The 25,285-nt window shown below is 36.5% G+C and overlaps 3 protein-coding genes, 1 long non-coding RNA gene and 2 other non-coding genes across 6 annotated transcripts; 5 read left to right on the forward strand and 1 right to left on the reverse strand.

Annotated features, from left to right (window-relative positions):
• Window positions 1-575, forward strand: LOC131801476 (uncharacterized; the record flags this gene model as incomplete). Its single annotated transcript, XM_059120231.1, is given in 1 exon segment — window positions 1-575. A coding segment is annotated over 1 exon segment (406 nt), but the record flags the coding sequence as incomplete, so codon positions are not given.
• Window positions 576-4,133: 3,558 nt separating this feature from the next.
• Window positions 4,134-4,661, forward strand: LOC131801474 (uncharacterized). The gene has a single exon (XM_059120229.1). It carries the CDS (start codon window positions 4,134-4,136, stop codon window positions 4,659-4,661), a length of 528 nt encoding a protein of 175 aa, XP_058976212.1.
• Window positions 4,662-7,944: 3,283 nt separating this feature from the next.
• Window positions 7,945-8,016, forward strand: TRNAD-GUC (transfer RNA aspartic acid (anticodon GUC)). Its single transcript has one exon. It is a non-coding gene; the product is annotated as a tRNA-Asp (tRNA).
• Window positions 8,017-12,896: 4,880 nt separating this feature from the next.
• On the forward strand, window positions 12,897-12,968 carry TRNAP-AGG (transfer RNA proline (anticodon AGG)). Its single transcript has one exon. It is a non-coding gene; the product is annotated as a tRNA-Pro (tRNA).
• Window positions 12,969-14,739: 1,771 nt separating this feature from the next.
• On the reverse strand, window positions 14,740-15,124 carry LOC131801477 (uncharacterized). Its single transcript, XR_009341847.1, has 2 exons — window positions 14,914-15,124; window positions 14,740-14,845 (listed from the first exon to the last, which is right to left on the reverse strand). It is a non-coding gene; the product is annotated as an uncharacterized LOC131801477 (long non-coding RNA).
• An 8,043-nt stretch (window positions 15,125-23,167) lies between these two features.
• Window positions 23,168-23,844, forward strand: LOC131801478 (uncharacterized). Its single transcript, XM_059120232.1, has 2 exons — window positions 23,168-23,623; window positions 23,683-23,844. Exons 1-2 carry the CDS (start codon window positions 23,269-23,271, stop codon window positions 23,694-23,696), a joined length of 369 nt encoding a protein of 122 aa, XP_058976215.1. The 5' UTR covers window positions 23,168-23,268; the 3' UTR covers window positions 23,697-23,844.
• The last annotated feature ends 1,441 nt before the right edge of the window (window positions 23,845-25,285 follow it).

The raw sequence follows: 25,285 nt of genomic DNA on the forward strand, positions 1-25,285 counted from the left end.
TCTCTCAGAGATACCTGGCATTGGACCCAAAATAGCCAGTTCCGAGGATACCGGCGACAAAGTGAAGGGCGTCTTCAAGGAATGGGGCTGTAAATTTAAGAAAACTGCCAGCGATTTTGGCGACAACGTCAAGGAGAAGACCAAACAGCTGGGCGAAGATGTGCGAGATGGTTTCAAAAAACTCACTGAAAAATCCAAAGAGTTGCACACAAAATTCGAAAGCAAATTCCACGATTTCAAGGATCATTTGAGCAAGGACTCGGCCGAATTGGTCCCGCATAAGGATAAGAAATTCGTTTTGGAAAATGTCGAAATGATAAATCCCGAAAAATTGAAAGCCGATCAAGAATGTGGTCATGGTTTTATATTGGATGTGTTGGGCAATTGCAAACAAGTGAGGAAGTAGAAAAGAGAAAAAACCGATTCGCTACAACAGACATGTAATTAATATCAGAAATTGCGTTGTTTTTTTTTCAAAAATAAAAGTGAATATGTGTGTGTTTTGCTTATGTTGAAAATTAGTTGTATATTTAAGTTTTTTGTATTTTATAATAAAGTTACGCTGTGATTTGAAATGTGTGTTGGTTTTGAAATTAGTATTATGTCTTTATACCCTCCTTCATTCCCTTGGAGGTATATTAGATTTGTCATTCCGTTTGCAACACCTCGAAATATTCGTATATGACCCTTTAATTTATCTTTATTCTTAAAATGTTGAATGTAGGTCAATGTTTGTGCGTATGTGGGGGTGAGATAAGGCTGGGTTTTCGAATATTCCGAACTAAAAGTGTACAAAAAGTAGTAAAAATTGATAAATTGAATAGATCTAGAACTCTGAAATTTGGCATGATGATGGCTGATGGGGTATAGGATAAATGTAGCTAAGCATTTCTTTTTTTTTTCTAAAATTCAAACTAAAAGTAGTAAAAAGTACTAGATTTAGTGCCTTTTGTATTATTTGAAAGGATAAAATTAAAATCTTGGCATCTGTGTATAAGAGCTATGTTGGGGAAGGAGGCGGTAGTTTTGGAATTGTGTACTAAGTGTAAAACTGTACCAAATGTTACTAAATTTGGTTCAATTTTGGTTTAGATTATAGCCAGAATGTTTCAATATTGATATTAGGGTTAGGCTGTTAGAGTGTAGGGATTTGAAGGAGGTTTTTGGAAATATGTACGTACTAAAAAAAGTACAAACAAGTAAAAAAGCTGTAAGTTCGGCCGGGCCGATCTTTGAATACTCTCCACCATTTGGAACGAATTATGCAATTTTCAAAAAAATAAAATCCGTTAAAAATTCTTTTCAAATCTTAAAAATACCGATTGTAGCCGTTATATTAGGGCAACTTTTGTCATAAGCCATTACAATATTCAAATGCGAAACAAAAAAACATCGGTGTAGCTAAAATTATGAAAATACCGAATATAGGGAGGTACAGATATTTGGGGCCTATACGAAGTCCCAGACCTCCACAGACAATTTTCTGTCTTAGACTGTGGTATCCATTACGAACTTGAAACACAAAATTTGAAACAATTCCGGTGAATAATGTCGCTAAAATCATCAAAATACCGAATATTGGGAGGTAGCGTCATATGGGGGCTATAAGAAGATGTGGACCTGCATAGACAATTTTCTGTCTTAAACTGTGGTACCTTTGAGGTTACGAACCTCAAATACCAAATTTAAAACAATTCCGGAGAAAAAATGTAGCTAAAATCATCACAATACCGAATATCGGAGAGTACCGTTATATGTGGGTTATACGAAGGCGTGGACCTGCACAGACAATTTTCTGTCATAGGCTGTAGTATCCATTACGAACTTCAATTACCAAATTTGAAACAATTCGGGAGAAAAATGTAGCTAAAATCATCAAAATACCGATTATAGGAGGGTACCTTTATATGGAGGCTATATGAAGACGAGGACCTGCACAGACAATTTTCTGTCATAGGCTGTAGTATTTATTACGAACTACAAATACCAAATTTGAAACATTTTCGGTGAAAAATGTCGTTAAATTACCAAAATACCGAAAAAAAGGGAGGTACTGATATTTGGGGCCTATACGAAGTCCTAGACCTGCACAGACAATTTTCCGTCTTAGGCTGTGGTATCCGTTACGAACTTCAAATACCAAATTTCAAACAATTCCAGTGAATAATGTCGCTAAAATTCTCAAAAATATCGAATATTGAGAGGTAGCGTCATATGGGGGCTTTACGAAGGCGTGGACCTGCACAGACAATTTTCTGTCATAGGCTGTGGTATACGCTACAAACTTCAAAAACCAAATTTGAAACAATTCCGGCGAAAAATGACGCTAAAATCATCCAAATACCAAATATCGGAGGGTACCGTTATATGGGGGCTATACAAAGACGTGGGCCTGCATAGAAAATTTTCTGTCTTAAGCTGTGGTATCCGTTACGAACTTCAAATACCAAAGTTGAAACAATTCCGGTCAATAATGTCGCTAAAATCATCAAAATACCGAATATCGGGAGGTACCATTGTAGGGGGGCTATACGAAGACGTGGACCAGCACAGACAATTTTCTGTCTAAGGCTGTGGTATCCGTTACGAACTTCAAAAACCAAATTTGAAACAATTCCGGTAAATAATGTCGCCAAAATCATAAAAATACCGAAAAAATCGAGGTACCATTATATGGGGGCTATACCAAAAAGTGGATCTATATGACCCATTTTCAATACCAAAAGTCCTGCAGACATAATATACAATTGAGTAAAATTTTATCAACCTACTTCATTTCGTTCGGAAGCTAGATTGATTTCCACAGAAGGATAAACGGACGGACATCGCTAAATCGATATAGAATTTTAGGCGGATTAAGAATATAAAGAATAAGAATATAAGAATATAAAGAATATAGGGCTATAGAACTTTAAGTTGGCATCACTTTTTTTAACTGGCGGCCATTTCATCATTAACTGGTTGACAAAAGAACAGCGTTTGCAAATCGTGCAAATTTATTTCGAAAGTAATCGTTCAGTCCGCGAAGTTCACCGCAAGCTCAGTCCATTTTTTGGTCGACATAGTCGTCCATCAGAGCAATTAATTCGGTTAACCATGGATCGTTTTCGCACTACGCTTACTCCGCAGAGAAGTCGAACAGTGGGCACCGAAGAAGCAATTGCCCCTGTAGAGCAAAGAGCCAACAAACCAGAAACGTTAGGGGACTTGGAAGCCAATATTCGTGGTGTTATTGCTGACATACGGCCCCATATGCTCGAAAAAGTGGTTGAAAATTGAACCTGTAAAATTGGATTTATTTGAGGAAGCCGCGGTGGCCACATGCCCGAAATTATTAATTAATGGCATAAAATTATCCTTCCAATAAAGCCATATTGATGGAAATTAAAACGATTTTCTTGTGTTTTATTTCAATTAGAAGTTCTATGCCTCAATATAAAAAACACCCTTTACTAATTGTTTGAATTGTTCGTACTGAATGTTACGACTGTGATCCTCCTCCATAAATGGTATCTTGAAGAAGTTTGTCTTGACCATCTTTCGTTATAACCTTTTGGATCAAACTCTACAGTATTCCTACGTTCAACATAAAATTAGCCTTACATTCATTTGAAATCTTGTGTTTTTCTACCACCCACCATTTCTAATTCTTTTCTGAGAAAGTGTGATTGCCACACAGTTGTGCAATTCTGAATCATCTTATCAGCTCTCCTTTGGTGGCTGGCTCTATTTCTTCAAAGATGAATAAGCTTGAATAGCATAGAAATAATCAAGACAAGTTTATAAATAAAAGTTTTGTAGAATAATTGCCCCGCTGGTCATTCGCTGAACTGCATCCCGTTTTTTATGATGAACATACAAAAGACGAACAATTGAATCCCCCCCATCAAAGATGAGGTGAAGTGGAAGTCTCGCTGCATACATGAAATGGGAGACAATTTGCCTACATTAAATTACATAAATAAATAAATCACTTAACCATAGTGAGCTCTATACAAATAACTGTCGACCAAATGTACTCACAATCAGTTGACCGTGCAGCGTCAGAGCTTCTACACGTCAAAGAAAATTCCAATAAGAAATAGAAAAACAGAAAAAAAAACGGAAAATACAAATTCACAATTGTGGTTGAAATGAAACACCAAGTAATATTCCTATCAGCTCTAATATTGTTGCTCAGTTTTGTGGTCACCCAGGCTAATTTATTTGAATGCGATGATAAATTAGCCACATCGGATGCCACCATCATTGGCCCCAAAATCCCGGGCAACAGTGATGAAGAGCGATCTGGCAACAAAGTCCGAGATGTCCTCAAGGAATGGAGTTGCAAACTGAAGAAGAGCACAGCAAATCTGGGTGCCAATGTCAAGGAGAAAACCAAACAATGGTCCGAAAATATCCGTGAAGGTTTCCAAAAACTCAAAGAGAAATCCAAAGATTTGCAAAAGAAACTGCAAACCAAATATAATGATTTGAAGGATAATCTGAAGAAGGATTCGGTCGAATCAATGGAAATTGGCGAAAAGAAATTGTTATTTAAACCGGATGAAGTCATTGACACCGATGTTGTGATAATCGACCAGAAGTGTGGCAATGGCTTTATTCTGGATGCCTTGGGTAATTGCAAGAAATTTCGCGAGTTTGCCGAGATCATTAATTAATTTATATGAGTATTTACAACAATAGCAAAAAAAGAAGATTGAATAAAATTTCAACAGAGTTGTGTGGATGTTTTCAATGAAGAGTAGATATTTTACGAAATAAAGTGATGTGAAAATGTTGTTCATCAAAATTTTGTATTGTTTTTATACTCTACGCCAAGTGGTAACAGGGGGTATATGTAATTTAATACGGCCAAAATGTGCCTCATCGAAATTACGATTTTAGACAACGACTTTCGACAAAATATGTTTCAGGAGTCGAAACAGCGTTGTCCGTTCGTGTACTCTCAAGAGAGTATTTCATTTGGTCCAAACTTAGTACATCGTAATATTGTTATAAAATTCGTAGATGAGGAATATTGATTCACACCTTCTGGTACTTCCCAAAAAAAAATAAAAATTTTCAATAAAAAAGAAATAGAAAGGATTATCCAATTGTGTCCAAACAATGCATATCCTAATATTTATAGCGGTGTTAGGCTCTATGCGAAAGTGCACATATTGACCCACATCTTCTAGTACATCCCCCACGAAGGGTTAAAAATTTTAAAAATGATGACTCTTATATTTAAAATATAACACAGGATGTTATCTGCTTTTATAACAATATTACACAAAGCTTTTACTTCCCATTGTAATTTTGGGTTTTTGAAAAAGAAAAACAGTAAAGAAAGTCTTAAAGTCGGGCGGGGCCGACTTTATGATACCCTACACCACTTTGCTAATTTAGTAGAGCTCCGAATGACAATTAAAAGTTTTTATAAGAGAATTCAACCATGCACGCTATGATTATAATTATAATTTAAAGTTCAAAGGACTAAATATGTCGAAGCATTTGTATCTTTTACATTTGGACATGTATTGCCCATTTGGTGCACAATTAATTTGAAATTGGATAAAGATATATATGAGAGCTATATCCAAATCGGAACCGATCTCGATAAAATTTGGCAAAGATATTTCTGAACTGTATTTGATAAATTTCCCTGAATATCGCTGTTACGGAGTGCATATTACGGCTGTGGGTAAGAAACATGACAAATCGGATAAACAGTATATATGGTAGCTATAGCTATATCTGAACCGATCTTCAAATTTGACATACTAGCTTTTAGACTCAATTCGGTGCCAAATATCATCCACTTTGGACAAATATTAGACGTTTGGTGCACAATCAAAGGTAAATCGGACGAAGTTATATATGGGAGCTATATCCAAATCTGAACCGATCTCGATAAAATTTGGCACATGTATTTATGAGCTGCATTTGATATATTTCCCCGAATATTGTTGTTACAGAGTGCATATTACGGCTGCGAAGGACAAAAATAACATATCGGATGAACAATATATGTGGGAGCTGTAGCTATATCTGAACCGATTTGATCAAATTTGGGATACTTATTTTCATGTCCAATCTGATCGTACGTGCAAAATTCCAATTTAATTTTATTGAATGAAAGCAAAAAAATTTCGGAAATATCAAAATTTAAAATAATATATATATTTTGGACCATTCCCGACGAAGCGCTTGCTTGAGGTGATCGACATTTTGGTATTTTATAGCGCCAACCTTGCTTTCCAAAATGCTCCAGACACAATAGTCCAACAAATATGTATCTGGAGATTTTGGTGGCCATTGTGCGCTGGAAATGAAGCGAGAAACCTCATTTTGTAACCATTCTTGGGGTGCGCAGAGTGCGATGGTGCTGAGTCCCGTTGGAAAGTCCAAGGTCTGTGGCCAAAATGTTTGCGTGTCCAAGGCTTTAATACACCCTCCAGAATACTTTCGCGATAATATTCGGCATGTATTCTGATGTCACCGGTCGATTAATACGAGCGGAGAGCAACCATCGCCATGGCCGGCGCCATGAGAGAAATATTTAATGCAAGTTGTAAAGAATCGCTGACTTGTTCGGGGTTCCCAGATACATATCATCTTCACAACAGATCTTGTGTTAACAAAAATTTTTACAGAGGGTTGGATGCTCATTTGCTTTTTAAAATCTTGAACCTTATGTGGGAGAGGTATGAAAAAAATGGTCCAATCTTTACAATCTTTATAACAGATCTTGTGTTTATGGAAACATTGGTATGTACCAAGTCTGAATGGAATCGGATGTTAATTTCGTGTTTTATGAGCTTCATGAATATTCCAGAAGAAGTGGATCGATATATTCCATCTTTAAACCAGATATTGGAAGATTTTAAGACAATCAGACTATTAAACACATTTTATGATAGGTGTAATTATATTGTCCATTTTAGCACCTGACCTAGAACTGACGCAAATATTAGGATTTGCAAAGTTCGGAAATCGAATTCGCATTACCAATTCTCTTTCTGTTCAAAAAATATTTTTTTTTTAATTTACTTTTATGGGGGAGGTACAAGAAGGAGAGGACCTAAATATTCCATCTTAACACCTTGGTTTAAAGAAATATTGGGATTTGAAGACAATCGGACAAAAAGACATTTAAGTAAGTTTTAACTATTTAAAATATTGGCCCTTTGTGGGGGAAGTACTTGAAGGAGAGGACCGATATATTCCATTTTCTTATCTGACGTAGCACTGATGGAAATATAAGGATTTGCAAAGTTAGAGCAAAATCGGATTATTATTTCACTTTTTGTGGAAAAAATATTTTTTTGGAAAATTTCGGCTTTTTGTGGGGGAGGTACCAGGAAGGAGAGGACCGATATTGCCCATATCCTAACTCAATCTAAGTTTAATAATAATATTACGATGTATCAAGTTTGGATCAAATCGGATAATCCCTTCAAGAGTTATCGTGCTCACCAGCCGGGCAGACAGACGGACGGACATAGGCGGAATAACTAGCACCAATATAATGTATTGTGAATTCACCATTACATTAAAGTAATGGATTGTTTTGCCCACTAAATAGACTTCTGTTCTGATCTTAATTCCACCTCTATGCTTAATTTCATGAGGATCGGACGAGAATTGCGACCTGCAACGTGATTGCAAATTAACATGGACAGACGGAGGGACATATATAGCTAAATCTATTCGGCTTAGCGACATAGGAAGATCCATACCTGAATTCCCATGTGCAGGACAAATATTTAGAGGTCTTACATATCAAATTTAAAATACCCCACCGCATAGTGAACGCATAGTGAAAAAAACATTTTACTTACATATAAAAAAAAATATTACTTGAATTTTGAAATAATTCGCCAAAAGTTAAATATATTGAGATGTCAGCCAGACAGTTAGTAAGCTCTAAATCTTGACTTTTCGTTAGTTCTGCAGTCATCCTCGATAGTATAGTGGTTAGTATCCCCGCCTGTCACGCGGGAGACCGGGGTTCAATTCCCCGTCGGGGAGAAATTAACTTTTTTTATTTATTCTGTTTTTATTGAAACTTAGCTATGCCGCTCATGTGTATTCAAAGTAAAAATCATTTTTTTTTTTCATGAACACAATTGTTTTCTGTATTGCTATGACAAAGTTTGTATGGAGGGACAAATCGAGAATAATCGGATAAGGCCAATTTTAGATAATGATTTTAAAAACTCATTTTGCAGTAAAATCCGCACTTTTTGTGATTTGATGCAAAAATCGCCAACAAAGAATCTTTTTAGAATGATGACATCGATGACAAAAATATTCATTATTAAATTTCGTTATACAACAGAAAATAAATATCTATTTCATTAGATATGAAAGAAATATTTGCATTAATGCATTAAAAATAAGTAAAAAGGGCTTTAGGTTCTGCCGGGCTGAACTTTTTACTCTTATGAAAAGAGTAGAATATGTTAACTTAGAATATTAATCTGATTAAATAAAAATAAAAAAGTAAAAATAGCCCAAATAGCAAAACCCATATTATCATCTAAATTGGTTGGAAATTGTGGCAGAAACCTTCAAAGAATGGAGGTATTGTTATATGAGGGCTAGACCTTACTTTTTGGGACCTCCGACGAATATTTGGAGATGTTGAAATTTAATGACAAAATTAATATACCCTCCATTGTATGGTGGGGGTTATACAAAAATTCGAAAATATCCCCTTTTTTGGTTCAAATTTTCCTCGGTCTTTTTTATGCCCTCTGCCTTATGGTTATAGAGGGTATATATCATTTGATTCGACCAAAACGTGCCTTGTCGAAATACCGGTTTTAGACCCTAGGTCACTTTGGACCAAACCCTTTTCAGGACATTTGGAGTCGATCTAGTGATATCCGTCCGTCCGTCTATCTGTCTATCTGTCTGACTGGTGCGCACGATAACTCTCGAAGGGAGTATCCGATTTGTTCCAAACTTAGATCGAACTCGGAGATGTGCAATATCGGTTCACTCCATCTGGTAACTCCCTCACAAAAGGTCATAGCTTAAAAAATATATTTTACTTTACATAATACTTGCTTCAATGCTAGGTCAGGTGCGAAAATGGACAATATAGGTCCACTTCATCAAGAGGTAAAAAATCAAGGGGTAAAACAATATTTCTATTAACACCAAATCTGTTATAAAGATGTAGAGATCAGGCCATTCCTTCCGGTACCTCCCCCACAAAGGGTCAACATTTTAAATAAACAACAAGTAAAAAAGCAAAATACCCCCACCATTTAGAACGAATTTGAAAATTTTCGAAAAACATAACATTCGCAAAAATTCATTTTAAAACAAGTAAGCAAAGGCTACAGTCGAACGGGGCCGACCGTTGAATACCCTACAACACTATAATAAACGATACAGTTTGTATAGGCGAGATACTCGAAAGAATTGCACAAGATATTGTGACATATAATAAAATAAAACCATCAGGTTTCGTTCTCTAATTTTCGAATAATAGCAAGGTGAACTAATTTGCTCATTTCCAATTTATTGGTAGATGTTGCACGTAAATGGTCTTCTTAGATCTGGAACCAATATTTCCCAAAGACCTATAATCTCTCAGAAGTGGCAAAAGATTAACATTTATTATTGGTTTTTGACTGAAACGCATCTATATGAGATACAGACATTTGACTATATTCTTCAACGAAATCAGCCTTAACGAAATAGTCAGAATTGCGTCTTTCCTGTATTTGTGAATTCTCCAAAGAGTCACTGGAATGGATATTTTCGTATTTTGTCTACAAAATTTGGCAAACTATTTCACACATTGAATATTTTTGGATGGCCATCCAAAACTATTTGGCTTTTGCAATGTCCATTCAAATTCGCGTGAGGATCGGGCGATATTTACGACTTCCTGACAATTTTTCAGTTTTGTTGTCCATTTCAACCCCTAAATATATGGCGATCATCTCCAAAAGGAGTAGGCTTCTATTCTGACCCTCATCTGATCCCCAGGCAAAATTTCGTTAGGATCGGGTCATAAATGCGATCTGTATATGATATCCTGATATCCTAACTACTTAGTTTTGTTAGCTGTAGAAATATTACCAAATGTTTAATTCAAAATGAAAATATGCCAAAAATATGACAAAATGGAAAAAATATGAGAAAATATTACAAAATCAATATTTTCATCTTTAGAGAGATATTTTTATGCGATTTTTTAGACGTTTTTTCTTTCCTGCCAAGAGGCTATTCTGAATTAATGAGAACTGTTGAAATCAGTTCAGCCGTTCTCGACATATAAGAGATGTTTCAAGCATATCTTCTTTGATAGACATATATATCGCACATATTTTGCTATATATCCGTTTTGTTGGATGTTAACATCAATGTAAAGATCAAAAGTAACCTTGTCAAGGCTTTGTGATTTTGCCGGGATTTAAAATATTCGCGGTTTAATGAAAAATGTTGAATTTTTTCAACAGAAAGGTTATGGTCTATTTTACCCGCTAAATATTATCCGATGACCACCCAAATTGGTAGGCTTCTTCCCCGCCCTAAACTCTAGCTACATGCGAAGTTCCGCGTCGATTGGTCTATAATTGCGACCTGTATAGCTACTGCAAAATCCGACATTTTTTCAGTTTTTGGTCCATTTCGATCATCTCCAAAAGAAATAGGGTTCTATTCTTACCCTAGGCCCACCTCCATTCTAAATTTCGTGAAGATCGGGCCATAATTACGACCTGTAGAGTGATTACAAATTAACATGGACAGACGGACAGACGGACGGACGGACATACATAGCTAGATCGACTCAGCTCGGCGAGCTAGGAAGATCCATATATACTTTCCTATATGGGAAATTAATATTTCGAGGTGTTACATAAATTCTGGCCCAATCAAACTTATAATACCCCCAACACATAGTGTTGTAGGGTATAAATACCGAATATAGCCGTCATATTAGGGCCTGTACGACGTGCACCTACACAGGCATTGTTTGTCACAAGCCATTACCATATTCAAATTCGAAATTTGAAATAAACGGTGAATAATGTATCCAAAATCATAAAAATACCGTACATAGGGAGGTACCGTTATATAGGAGCTATATGAAGACCGGGACCTGTATAGACAATTTTCTGTCTCAGGCTGTAGTATCCATTTCGAACTTCAAATGCCAAATATGAAACAATTCCGGTGAATAATGTCGCTAAAATCATCAAAATAACGAATACCGGGAGTTACCGTTATATGGGGGCTATATGAAAACGTGGACCTTAACCTGCCTACTGGCAAAATAAACATGTGTGCAAAATTTTAGCCTTCTATCTAAATTCGTTCGAAAGATAGCGTGATTACAACAGACAGACAGACAGAAAGACACACGGACGGACATGGCTAAATCGTCTTAGAATTTTACGCCGATCAAGAATATATATACTTTGTTGGGTCTAAAATCCTTATTTCGATGAGTTGCAAACGGAATGACAAAATGAATATACCCTCCATGGTATGATGGAGGGTATAAAAGGATTATAAAATCCGAAATATACATCAGATTCTCCTCATATTTCACACATACAATTATTTCTAAAAACACAAGATCTTCTGTGAAAATGGGATATGTCGATTCACTCCTTCTGGTAACTCCCACACAAAGAGTCAACATTTTGAATATCCATGAAACTCATAAAAAAGAATAAGTTAATACCCAATTCCATTCAGACTTGGCACATGTCAATATTTCTATCAACATAAGATCTGTTATAAAAATGCTAAAGATCGGTACTTTTCTTCTGGTACCTGGTACTGGATCATTTGTTTGGCCCAAGGACGAACCCTATTGAAATTGGAGATAATCGGTCAAAATCTAGATATAGCTTCCATATATATGTTCGTCCGATTTGCCTTTGCCCGAATAGGAATTTGGAATGGAATTTTGCACATACAACCAAATTAGGCCTGAAAATAAGTATGCCAAATTTGATGGAAATCGGTTCAGAAAGCTTCCATATATATTATTCATCCGATTTGTTATTTTTGTCCTCCGCAGTCGTAATATGCACTCTGTAACAACAATATTTGGGGAAATATATCAAATACAGCTCAGAAATACATTTGCTAAATTTTATCGAGATCGGTTCAGATTTGGATATAGCTCCCATATATAACTTCGTCCGATTTACCTTTTATTGTGCACCAAACGTCTAATATTTGTCCAAATGGGATGGAATTTGGCACTTACGACCGAATTGAGTCTAAAAGCTAGTATGTCAAATTTGGTGAAGATCGATTCAGATATAGCTATAGTGTTCATCCGATTTGTTATATTTGTTACCCACAGCCGTAATATGCACTCTGTAACAACGATATTCAGGGAAATATATAAAATACCGCTCAAAAATATATTTGCAAAATTTTATCGAGATCGGTTCCGATTTGGATATAGCTCCCATATATATCTTTATCCAATTTGAAATTATTTGTGCACCAAATGGGCAATACAATTCCGAATTTAAAATATACAAATGCTTCGGCTTATTGAGTTTTTTGTATAAAATTTTAGTTATATTTTCAAATCCATTTGGGTTTAAATTGGTGTCTAAGGGCGCAAAACACTTTTTCGATCCATACATGGTGGAGGCTATCAAAAAAAAAAAAAAAACTTAAAGCTATTTTTAATAGTTTCTCTTCGCCGTTTTCTATTTATGTTGTTCGCTTTATTTGAATACGCTATGTTAAATATGTTGTGTGTGTGTTTGTATGTATGAATTGATAAGCATACATACATGATGTCGCACAACATCCAAACCAAGCGTCGCGGAATTTGAAATAGTGTTTTACATGTGCTTTGATCATTACACAATGGAATTAGTTGCTATTTAGCTGTAGTTGCCGATCCGACAACTGGCTCGTTGGTCTAGGGGTATGATTTCCGCTTAGGGTGCGGGAGGTCCCGGGTTCAAATCCCGGACGAGCCCAAGGTGAATGTTAGTTTTTTTTTTAATTTATATTTTTTCTAATATTTGGAGTTTGAAATAAAAGTGCAACTATATTTCAGTTCAGTGGCTTATTTTCGAACTATTTTGCTTTCGAGTGACTTTTATAAAAATCAACAAGGAAAATAGTATCAATCGGTATCAGATTTATACACCCAGCCCTGAGTTATTATAATTCAAACTGTTTACCCTTTATGGGGGAGGTTCCGAAGCAGTTGTCCAATTCGTATCTGACCTAAGACTGATAGAAATATTGCAAAGTTCCATATTTGGACTACATCGTCTACTTCCTATACTTTATATGAAATATGTGTACATTTTTGGAAAATGCGGAAATATACGTGGGGTAACAGATATAGCAGACCGAAGTATTCCATTTTAATACTTCATCTAATACAGATAAAAATATCGGTATGAGCAAAATTTGGTTGAGATCGAACATTTAAATCCAATTTTATGCGAATTCATAAATTTCGATAAATCAAATATTCATATCAGATTTCTGATTAAGAGAAATATTTAGATATAGCAAGTTGACAGATATAAGTATTGGAAATTGAAGGTACTTCAGATCTTGAGTTAGCAAAAATTTTTGGATGTGTGAAATTTGAAGAGAGTTGGCTGCTTATTTCGCTTTCTTTGAGCATTTTGATTTTCAGAAATCTTAAACCCGTGGGAGAGATACCAGAAGAAATCGTGCGATCTCTACCATCGTCATAAGAGATCTTGTGTTGATGGAAATATTGAGATTTACCGAAACTGAATGGAATAGGATATAAATTTCGTGTTTTATGCGGAAAGGGATAGGGATATTCAAAATTTTGAACCTTTTTTGGGGGAGGTACTAGAAGAAGTGGATCGATAGATACCATACCATACCATACCATACCATACCATACCATACCACACCAGACCTTGGGTTAATAAAAATATGTTGATGTGTGTACTTTAAAGATAACCGGATGCTTATTTCGGATTTTATGATCGTTTTGGTTATTCCAAACTTTGACCATTTGTGGGGGAGGTACCAGAAGGAATTGTCCGATCTCCACCATCTATATAACAGATCTTGTGTTGATGGTAATATTGAGATGTGCCAAGTCTGAATGGAATCGGATGTTAATTTCGTGTTTTATGAGCTTCATAAATATTCCCAATTTTAACCATTTGTGGGGAAGGTACCAGAAGGAGTGGACCGATATATCCCATGTTCACTCCAGACATTTGGTTAATTAAAATATTACGATAAGCGTAATTTGAAGACAATCGGGGACTTATATCACATTTTATAAAAGTTGTAATTTTTCAAAAAAATTTTAACCTTTGTGGGGGGGTATTTGGTGGAGTGGATCGATATTATCCATTCTCGCTCCTGACCTAGCATTAATGCAACTATTTGCATTCGCAAAGTTTGAGCAAAATCGGATTATCCTTTCTCTTTTTGTGCAGTAATTTTTTTTTATTCCGACTTTTTGTGCGTGGGGGGGGGGTGGTACCGATATTGCCCATGTCCGAACTCGATCTAAGTTTGGCAATAATATTACGATATACCAAGTTTGGATCAAATCGGATACTCCATTCGAGAGTTATCGTGCGCAGCAGCCAAACAGACAGACGGAAGGACGGTCATCACTAAATCGACTCCAAATGTCCAAAGAGACCAAGGATCTAAAACCGTTATTTCGATGAGGCTCGTTTTGGTCATATCAAATGAATGATAAAAATTCCAATTTAATCCAATACATTTTCGAAGTATTCAAGCAAAATGGATATTTATTGACAGGTTTTTTTGTCAATTTTATAATAACAACAAGATAGCGAACTTATTTTCCGAATGAAAATTTTTTACGTTTTATTCCCTGAAAATAAAAGAAAAAAGGAAAAAAATTAATCTCCAAAGGTACGACCTGAAATAAATACCTCCTACCGTTACAGGTTGAGCTTTAGTTAGGTCTACATCTTTCATGCTCATTGGTTTGTGGGAACAACCACGTCGACAGTTTCGCGGTGCACCGGCTCTGTCTCCATCGCACCCGATAATGGCCAGCAAGAATACAAACAATAAAAGGATGAAAAATCGAATACTCATTTTGTGAAAAAGTTAACTTCGTTCTGATCTTTGCAATTATAAACTGAATGTTTTTAAACAAAGAATAAATTTCTGCTGTCTAGAGGTAAGATTAGGAAAAAAGTCGGTCAATGGCGACTGCATGATGCCCTACACCACTCTGTATATCCGACAGAGTTTTACAATAACATACACAAGGTGAAAAAAAAAAAAAAAAAACAGCAACAAAGTCAAACGCCATATTTTTTAATTTTTTTGAATAAAAGCAAAAAATTTCGGAAAAAGCATCAAATTTTAGAATAAGTTTAGATTTGTTCGAATTGGCCACCTTTGGCACGAATTATGGCCTTCATACGGCCAATGAAACCGTCACACGCTGACCGAATGTTGCTCTGCGGTATTTTGTCCATTCCCGACGAAGCACTTGCTTGAGTGGATCGACACTTTGGTATTATTTAGTGCCAACCTTGCTTTCCAAAATACTCAAGGCACAATAGTCCAACGGATTGGTATACGAAGATTTTGGTGGCCATTGTGGGCTAGAAATGAAGCAAGGAACCCCATTTTGTAACCATTCTTGGGTGGCGCGTGCTGAGTGCGATGGTACTGAGTCCTATTGGAATGTCCAAGATCTGCGGCCAAAATTTTTGCGTGCACAAGGCTTTCATACATCCTCCAGAATATTTTCGCGACAATATTCGGCATTTATTCTGATGCCACGGTCGATTAATACTAGCGGAGAGCGACCATCGGCTGTTATGGCGGCCCACACCATCATCATGGCCTGCGCTTGAGTTCTGGTGGCCAACCGAAGGTGTACATTTTTAGCTGACCTCTTTGACAAGTAAACCCGATTATTTTGTTTGTTTAAAAACTGCTGGACAAGGAATGTTTTCTCATCGGAGCGAAGAAAACCAAACTCGGGAGTTCATCACTTTCGGCCAAGCGAAGCAACTCCTTAGCTGTTTTGAGTCTATTTTCTTTCTGTTGCGGTGTAAGTTCATGGACTTTTTGGAATTTCAATGGCTTTACTCCGAGCTCACTTTTCAATTTCGATTAAGATTATCAGCAGAATAATTAACTATGGATCGATCTCGTCTCCTACGTTATGTTACAAACAAATGCACAAAGACAAAATACCCAGCGCCACAGAGCAGCGTATGGTGGTAGAAGCACACTTTTTTATTTCTATGTGGTCAATATTATTTATAATATATATATGGTAAATATAATTTATATATAAAACAGTAAAATGATGACTACTTGACGGATACATCAATACTCTGACAAAGCGGCTGAGTCGTGAAATTTATTATCGTGGTCACTTATGACAAAAGTTATCAAAAAGGTACAAAGATTGACTAACTAATAAGAGCCAGCACCCTGGCAAAAAAAAAAAAAACAAGTTAAAAAAGTATCAGTCGATATCGCCAACTGATGTATGTATGTAGGGGTGTGCGAAATTTTAAGAGAATTGGACGCTCAATTCGCATTTTATGATAGTTTTGGTTATTTAAAATTGTTTACCGTTGTGGGGATGGGACCAAAGCGGGCAAGTTGTTTCCTTTGAAACCACCAAAAAAAAAAACAGTAAAGAAAGTCTTAAAGTCGGGCGGGGCCGACTTTGTGATACCCTACACCACTTTCCTAATTTAATAGAGCTCCGCATAACAATTAAAAGTTTTTATGAGAGAATTCAATCATACACGCTATGATTATAATTATAATTTAAAGTTCAAAGGACTAAATATGCCGAAACATTTGTATCTTTTAAATTCGGACTTGTATTGCCCATTTGGTGCACAATTAATTTGAAATCGGATAAAAATATATAGAGGGAGCTATATCCAAATCGGAACCGATCTCGATAAAATTTGGCAAAGATATTTCTGAGCTGTATTGGATACATTTCCATGAATATCGTTGTTACGGAGTGCATATTACGGCTGTGGGTAACAAATATAACAAATCGGATGAACAGTATATATGGGAGCTATAGCTATATCTGAACCGATCTTCACCGAATTTGACATGCTAGCTTCTAGACTCAATTCGGTCGTATGTACCGAATTTCATCTAATTTGGGCAAATATTAGACGTTTGGTGCACAATCCAAGGTAAATCGGTCGAAGTTATATATGGGAGCTATATCCAAATCTGAACCGATCTCGATAAAATTTAGCAAATGTATTTCTGAGCTGTATTTGATATAGTTCCACAAATATTGTTTTATAGGGTGCATATTACGGCTGCGGAGGACAAAAATAACAAATCGTATGAACAATATATATGGGAGATATAGCTATATCAGAACCGATTTCGATCAAATTTGGCATACTTATTTTGAGGTCCAATCTGATCGTAAGTGCTGATATTACACGTTTGGTGCACAATAAAAGCAAATCGGACGAAGATATATATGGGATATCTAAATTTTGACCGATTATCTCCAATTTCAATAGGGTTCGTCCTTGGGCCAAACAAATGATTTGTGCAAAATTTCATATGGATAGGACAATAAATGCGAACTGTACTTTGTTTACAAAAATACATGGACAGACGGACGGATAAATGCATAAATCGACTCAGAATGTGATTCTGTGCAGATCATCTAAAGGAACTATGGATCTATCTCGTTTCCTTTTGCCTGCTACAAACAAATGCACAAAGACATAATACCCTGACCACTTGTGGTGTAGGGTATAAAACCAAGTAAGCAAAGACCAAAGTCGTGCGGTTCCGACCATGTGATTCCCTCCTACACTACAATATGTCGGAAGCCTCATAATGTCCAAATCTATTTTGCTCGTGTTGTTATTCATTCAATATAAATTCAACAACATTTGTGGTCCATTTTACAGCTAAATATAATCCAATGGTAATCCAAAATGGTCGCCTTCTTCCCTGTCCTTAACTCACATGCAACCTCATGCATGTAGACCTGTAGAGCGACTGCAAAATCAGAAAACTTTTACTTTTTTTGGTCCAGTTGGACCCCTAGATATACATCTCCATAAGAATAGGCCTCAATTCTGACCCTATCCCTACCCCATGCAAAATTTTTTGAGGATCGGACGATAATTGCGACCGAAAATCTTCAGAAAATGTACAATTCGAAATTGTAAGTCGAATTGAAAAAAATCGCATGCTATATTTTTTATTGCCATTTGTTCTGTTTTTGGCCCATTTCAACCGCTTAATATTTTGGGATCATCTCCAAAACCAATAGGCTTCTATTCTGACCCTAACCGCATCTCCGCTTTAAATTCCTCCATTCGTGAGGATCGAGTCAAAATCGCGTAACTTGATTACAAATTAACATGGACACATAGACGGACGGGCATACGGCGAGATAGGAAGATCCATATATATAGTTTCCTATATCGGGGACCAATATTTCGAGGTGTTATAAAGTTCCTAACTCCCAACACATAGGTTGGTAGGATATAAATACAAGTAAAAAAGCAGCTAAATTCGGTCAGGGTCGAATTTTTAATACCCTCCACCATTTCGAAGAAACTTGAAAAATTTGAAAAAATTCCGAAACATACAGCTTAAATGAAAGCCGTTATACGGGAGCTACACGAAGAGCTGCACCTGCTTAAGTATTTTTTTTTTTGTCATAGGTTGTAGTGCCCAATAAAATCTTCAGATACGAAATTTAAAACAATTTCGAATAAAGGGAGGTACCGTTATATGGAGGCTGTACGGAAACATAGACCGGCATGGCCCAATTACAAACCTAACATGCCTACTGGCAAATTACACACGTCTAGAAAATTTTAGCCGTTTAAGTTAATTCGTTCGAAAGACAAGACAGGCGACTTATAATTTTACGCTGATCTAGAAATTCTCAATTTCGAGAAGTTACAAAGCTGGAGTTTATAACAAAATTTTTCCTTAAACATAAAAACAAAACAAATACGTCACTCAATTCCATAATATCTCCAATGACATTTTATTTGCGAATCTTTGTCGGACCTTAAAATTTTAATGCAGATATAGAACTTAGATTTATATCCAACCTATTTCGTAACATTTATTCAATACGCTCACAAATACCATTATGATCGGCAATAAATCCTTCGGGACACAAAAATTCGGATATCTCCTCGGTTGTTGTTGTTATCGCTAATTCACCTGCTGTTGTTGTGGAACTATTATCCCCATTGCCAGCTACTGTAGCATTGAGAGCAGTATGCAATGGCTTCTGCGGTTCTTCCTCTGTCAATTTATCAATAAATGCTCCAAAACTATTTATAATACCAAGTCCCAGCAACTTGGCGGCTTCTTCCAAACGTTTAGCTTCCTGTTGCAATTCATCCATCCATGGCTTGGCCTTCTCCAGGGTACACTGGATTTATGAAGAAATTTGTTGACTTCATTTTCGTTGATCTCCGTCTCGACGGAGATGTGAATGTGTGAAATATTATGGGCGAATTTGTCACCAAAATCATTGGACTTTTTGATAAAACTGTCATTTTCACAGATTATTGCGGCGCCTTGAATGCAATCGAAAACGTTTGGCGAGATCAAAAACTGCAACACAATATAATAGGAAAGAAATGCCATGGCTCTTAATTTATTTAATTTTTTTAATGTTGTAAATAATTTCTTTATGTTTTCTCTGAGAGATGTTTAACGTCCGAGACCGTATGGTTGACTGTTATGTGACACCTAACTGATGTTGCAATGGCCTGCAGACGACGATGATGGACCATTTGTAATTTCCCGGCTTCTTGTCCAATGTGATTGTCTTCTTTGGTGCTAAAGTATCGACGTTTTTGCTACATTTGTCATTCATAATGTCTGTCTTTGGAAAAAAAACTTGTTCTGGTTCTTCCACTTTTTTGTTGCATGTGCACATACATCACCTATGTACAAATGTGACCCAAATATCTCTACAGAACAAATCCAGAACAAAAGTTTTTTTTATTGTGAGAAGGTATCTCAAATGTACAGAAATGTGCGTAGCATACATTAGAGAGCTACATGAACCGAATAACCATTACTATTTGGAATAACCGATTAATTCAATTAATCAAAGGAACATTTACTACCTCATCTGATAGGTAGCGCATCTTCCCGTCAAAGCTTTTTCATACCATCAGCCAAATGGCTAAAGATGGTATGTATCATAAAGTTATCAGATTTGTACCCCAGGTCCCTTTAGGCCAAATCTGTTTCAGGACATTTGGAGTCGATCTAGAGGTGTGCTTCTGGCTGTCTGGCTGGTGCTAATACTGGAGCATCCGATTTTATTCAAACTTGGAACATCGTAATATTATTGTCAAACTTCGATCGAGTTCGGAGATGGGCAATATAGGTGCACCCCTTCTGGTAAACAATAGGTCAAAGTCAAAGGGCAAATATTTAGAATAATAATCTCTCTTATCAAATACGAAAAAAAGCATTCGATACTCTTTAAATTTCACACATCTCAATATTTTTACCAACACAACACTTGGCGTTAAGATGGAATATATCGATCCTCGCCTTCCGGTACCTCCGTCAAAAAGGGTCAACTTTTTTAATAATTATATCTCTTATAATTTGCGAAAAGAGTATCCGGTTCCTTTCAAATTTCACACATCCTAATATTTCTATCAACACATAACCAGGTGGGAAGATGAAATATATCGGACCACCCCCTTTTTGGTACCTCACCCACAACAGGTCAACATTTTGAATAACCAAAAGGCTTAAAAATGCGAAGAAAGCATCCGATTCACTTAAAATTTCACACATCCCAATAATTCTTCGGTCTACTATACAGGGTGATGACTACTATACAGGGTGAGATGAACCAACTTCAGACTGCTGTCATTTCTAAGCCACTCGTCCGACAGCTGTTAAAATTATTTCACTGACAGCTCATTATATTATTTACAAGCGTACAAAAGCATTTTGGTGAGAATTTTCCAGAAAAAAGTTATCCGTGATGGAATTCAACCATGATATTGAGATTTCTTTATATTTGGCTGGAAACCTACAAGTGGCTATCGTTAGAGCACTCCAGCATTTAAATGTGAATAAATCTTTTGTGTCTCGTACCATCGCTCGTTACCGTGATACTGGTAGCGTAGCCCGACGTCAAGGAAGTGGACGGAAGAAAACAGCAACATCAGCAGAAATGGTTCGAAAAGTAAAGAAGCGACTTGATCGAAACCTGCGTCGTGGCTCGTGAGCAGAACATATCGCATTTTCCATTCGGCAAATATTGAAACATGAGCTCGAGGTAAAGCCATTGAAATTCCAAAAAATGCAAGAACTTACACCGCAACAGAAAGAAAATAGACTTAAAGGAGCTAAAGAGTTGTTTCGCTTGGCCGAAAGTGGTGAACTGTCGAATTTGGTTTTCTCCGCTCCGATGAGAAAACATTCGTTGTCAAGCAGTTTGTAAACAAACCAAATGATCACGTTTACTTGCCAAAGGGGTCAGCTGAAAATGTGCACCTCCGGTTGGCCCCCAGAACTCAAGCGCCGACCATGGTGATGGTGTGGGCCGCCATAACAGCCGATGGTCGCTCTCCGCTCGTATTAAACGATCGTGGCATCAGAATAAATGCCGAATATTATCGCGAAAATATTCTAGAGGGTGTATTAAAGCCTTGGACCGCAAACATTTTGGCCGTAGACCTTGGACATACCAACAGGACTCAGCACCATCGCACTCAGTACTCGCAACCCAAGAATGGTTACAAAATGAGGTTCCTCGCTTCATTTCCAGCGCACAATGGCCACCAAAATCCCCGATACCAATCCGTTGGGCTATTGTGTCTGGAGTATTTTGGAAAGCAAGGTTGGCACTAAAAAATACCAAAGTGTCGATTACCTCAAGCAAGCGCTTCGTCGGGAATGGGCCAAAATACCGCAGAGCAACAACCGGACAGCGTGTGACGGCTTCAAGGTCAATTCGAACAAATCGAAACTTATTCTAAAACAAATCTAAATTTAGGTTCGTCTTTCATGTGTAGCCTAGACTTGTGGAGATGGTTTCTGAAATGTGTACTATAATTGTACGAAAGGTACTGAATAGTACTTAATTTTGGTTTTGGGTGAAGGGATTGGGATAAATTTCTAAAGTTTGATATTTCTATTATTTATGTATCTGTGATTGAGATTAAGCTGTGGTTTGGAAATGCCACCTATGTTTGTACGATAAGTACTAAATGGTAGTAAATTTGCTATGGGGTGAAGAAATATGGCTGAAACCCTAAAATATTATATTGCGATGTCTGTTGGTATCTAGGCTTGAGATATGAAACGATTTTCCAAATGAGTTCTAAAATTCTACGAAAAGTACTAAATATTACTAAATTTGGTATGGAGTGAATGTATGGAGCAGGAATCCCTAAATTTCATATTGAAGTCGAAAAGTACTAAATGGTACTAATTTTGGTTCACTGTTGTTGTCTAGGAAAGTAAAGTACGCGAAATTAACTTCATCTGCAGAATTTCAGACAATTCTATTGAAAAATATGGCTACAATCACTGAAATACCGTATATCTGGGTTTACCGTTACATTGGGGGTATAGGCAAAAATTATTTACATAATTTTTGGTCAGATTGATGAGTGCATAATAAGAACTTCACACATTAGATTCCAGATAAATTAAAAATGATCAAAATACCGAATATCGGGGGTACCGTTAAATTGGGGCTATACGATATCGTGGACTGATATGGCCCATCTTCGAGTTTGGCCTACCTGCAGGCCAAAGACTGATCTGTGAAAAATTGGAGATTTCTATCTTCTATACAAACTTTATAGGGTCCATAATCATTATTTCGATGTGTTACAAACGGCATGACAATCGTAATATAACTCCTCCCCCTACTCTATATGTGGAGGGTATAAAAAATTCTATTAAATGGAATGTGCTGTGAATAAAAAATCAGTCTATTCGTAGAAAACCAAACTAAACGACCAATTTTCCAAAATCTCCCAAAATGGCTACACTGTTCTCTATTTATTTAACTGCTTTTTCAACAGAGTTTTGAGAGACTGAGAAAGAGAGAGAGCAACTCAACAACAAATCACAGCTTTTGGTTTTTCTTTTTTTTAACAACAACAGCAGTCCGTTTGGCCAAACAGATCAGAATAGCGAACAACAAAGTTTAGTTATTCAAAGCTCTTTAGTGGAGAAACATCGATTTTTATTAAAACCGCGCTTTATCCATATTCGTGTAAAGTATCAATACTCTTCATCATGAAATCCTTGATTGTTTGGACATTTTTGGCTTTGATTTTGTTGTCCGCCACCAAAGCCGAGGATGAGAAAAAAGATTGTGGCGATCCGGAAAAAGATGGACAAGTTACGGCTTGGTTTAAAAATGCCGGCTGCACCCTGAAACCCTATGCCGACACAGTGGCCACCAAGGCCAAGGAATTCGGCAGTACCGTGGCCCAGAAATACGATGAGGTGAAACACAAACTCACCGACAGCGATGAGAAACATGGTGATGAGGCCGCATCTGCTCCCGCCGCTGCCGTTGTAACAAGTACCGAAAAGGTGCCATTGGCCCCCATACCTGGTCACGATGATGCCTCGAAATCCAGCACAGGTGAGCATAATCAAACACCACCCGTACCCGAGGGTTTTGACGATCGTTTCCTTTTGCAGTATCAGGGGCGTGATTGTCCTGGTGGCCAAGTGATGGATTACAGAAATCGGTGCCGTAACAAGGTGTAATTTGTTATTTTGTTAGTTTAGTTTTTTATTATTTTTTCAATTCTCTTCTTTTGTGTAATTGGTATAAATAAAATGAAGAAAAAAAAACAAGAATTATTGTGTATAAGTGTGTGTGTGTGTTGCGTTCTCCAAATCAGGGATACCAATAAAGGTTAAGTATAACGAAGAAATGTGTACGAGAAGAGATAACAATGACAATTAGTTGGCAAATAATGTTGTTTACCCTCATTGGCATTTGTATGCATTGAGCATTGCACCTGACATCGGCATCTGGAATAACCGGTTTTGGAAATATAAAACAGAACGCAAAAAACTTTCAGCGGCAATCAATTATTTTTTAAATAGGGAAGGAAGGGCCCATGCTATTAACAACTTAACAAAGCAATGCCTGTATCAGCCTTTGTTTTGCAAGATTCGTTACACGGTTGACTTTTAACGCAAACAACAATGGAATGCCTAAATGAAATCGCAACAGGCAATACCGCATAACAGTAAAATCTATAGGGAATTGAAGTGAGCTAAAAAAAATATTTTTTAGTAATTCAAACATGGGGAAGGACATAATAAGTTAGGAAATGTCAGTCGATTTGCAAATAGATAATGTCCTCATGATGTGGTCCATTACATATCTATTTACGTGTAAGCACATAAAATATATATATGAAAAGCCAGGACATTCTCCCGATTTTTTACATGAAGTCCTTGAAAAATTTTGTTAAAGAATTTATTATTTTTCGACAAAATACTTTTTAAAAATCTCGAGGTATTGCCGAAGAGCTTTTACATATTTATAATAATCGAAGAATTCATTCTGGAAGACCTTTTAAAAAATGAGTTACGGAATCAGATCAGATTTGTATGTAGCTCTCATATATATTTTCGGCCGACATGGATGTCCGGTTCCAATTAAATTCGTAGATAGTGACGAAATTCGGTTCCAAAATAAATTTGCAAGTTATATTAAAATTGGTACAGATTTTTTGTATTTGGCGGTTCTCCAGATAGGTATATTAATGATGACATATTTCCATATTTTAAATTTAGTACAGAGTTCGTTACGCGTTTTAGCTCCGGTGGCAGAACATTTTTAATATGGGTAAATTTTTTACTATAGCCCCTACATATCTTTACTTTCGGATATTAGTTATTTCAAAGATTTCACCAACATTTTCAACGGATTTCGGAGATTTTTAACGGAAACTGCTGGAATAGGTCCATGATTGCTGATATAACCCATATAGCGGTACCTCAAAATACTTGGAATTTTTGTGATTTCAGCAACATTAACCAAAAACCATAAAGTAAGTGAGGCCGTTATATGGGAACGTAGCAAAATGGGAACCTCTATAGAAAATTTTATACTTTAGGTATTGTCATCTATACAATCTTCTAAAATACCAAATGCGAAACAATTTCTTGGGTAAATAGGACTAGAATTATCAAAATACCGAATATCGGTGGGTATCGTTATATGTGCGCTATAGAAAAACGTGGAACTAAATATTCAATGTTCTGCCACCGGGCTAGAACTCAC

Source organism: Musca domestica, unplaced genomic scaffold (assembly GCF_030504385.1).
Source record: "Musca domestica strain aabys unplaced genomic scaffold, Musca_domestica.polishedcontigs.V.1.1 160, whole genome shotgun sequence".
In the NCBI taxonomy this organism is placed as follows: domain Eukaryota; kingdom Metazoa; phylum Arthropoda; class Insecta; order Diptera; family Muscidae; genus Musca; species Musca domestica.

Bases quoted from the DNA above. Each gene is read 5' to 3' on its own strand.
- LOC131801474 (XM_059120229.1), top strand. From the start codon at position 4,134: ATGAAACACCAAGTAATATTCCTATCAGCTCTAATATTGTTGCTCAGT.
- LOC131801478 (XM_059120232.1), top strand. From the start codon at position 23,269: ATGAAATCCTTGATTGTTTGGACATTTTTGGCTTTGATTTTGTTGTCC.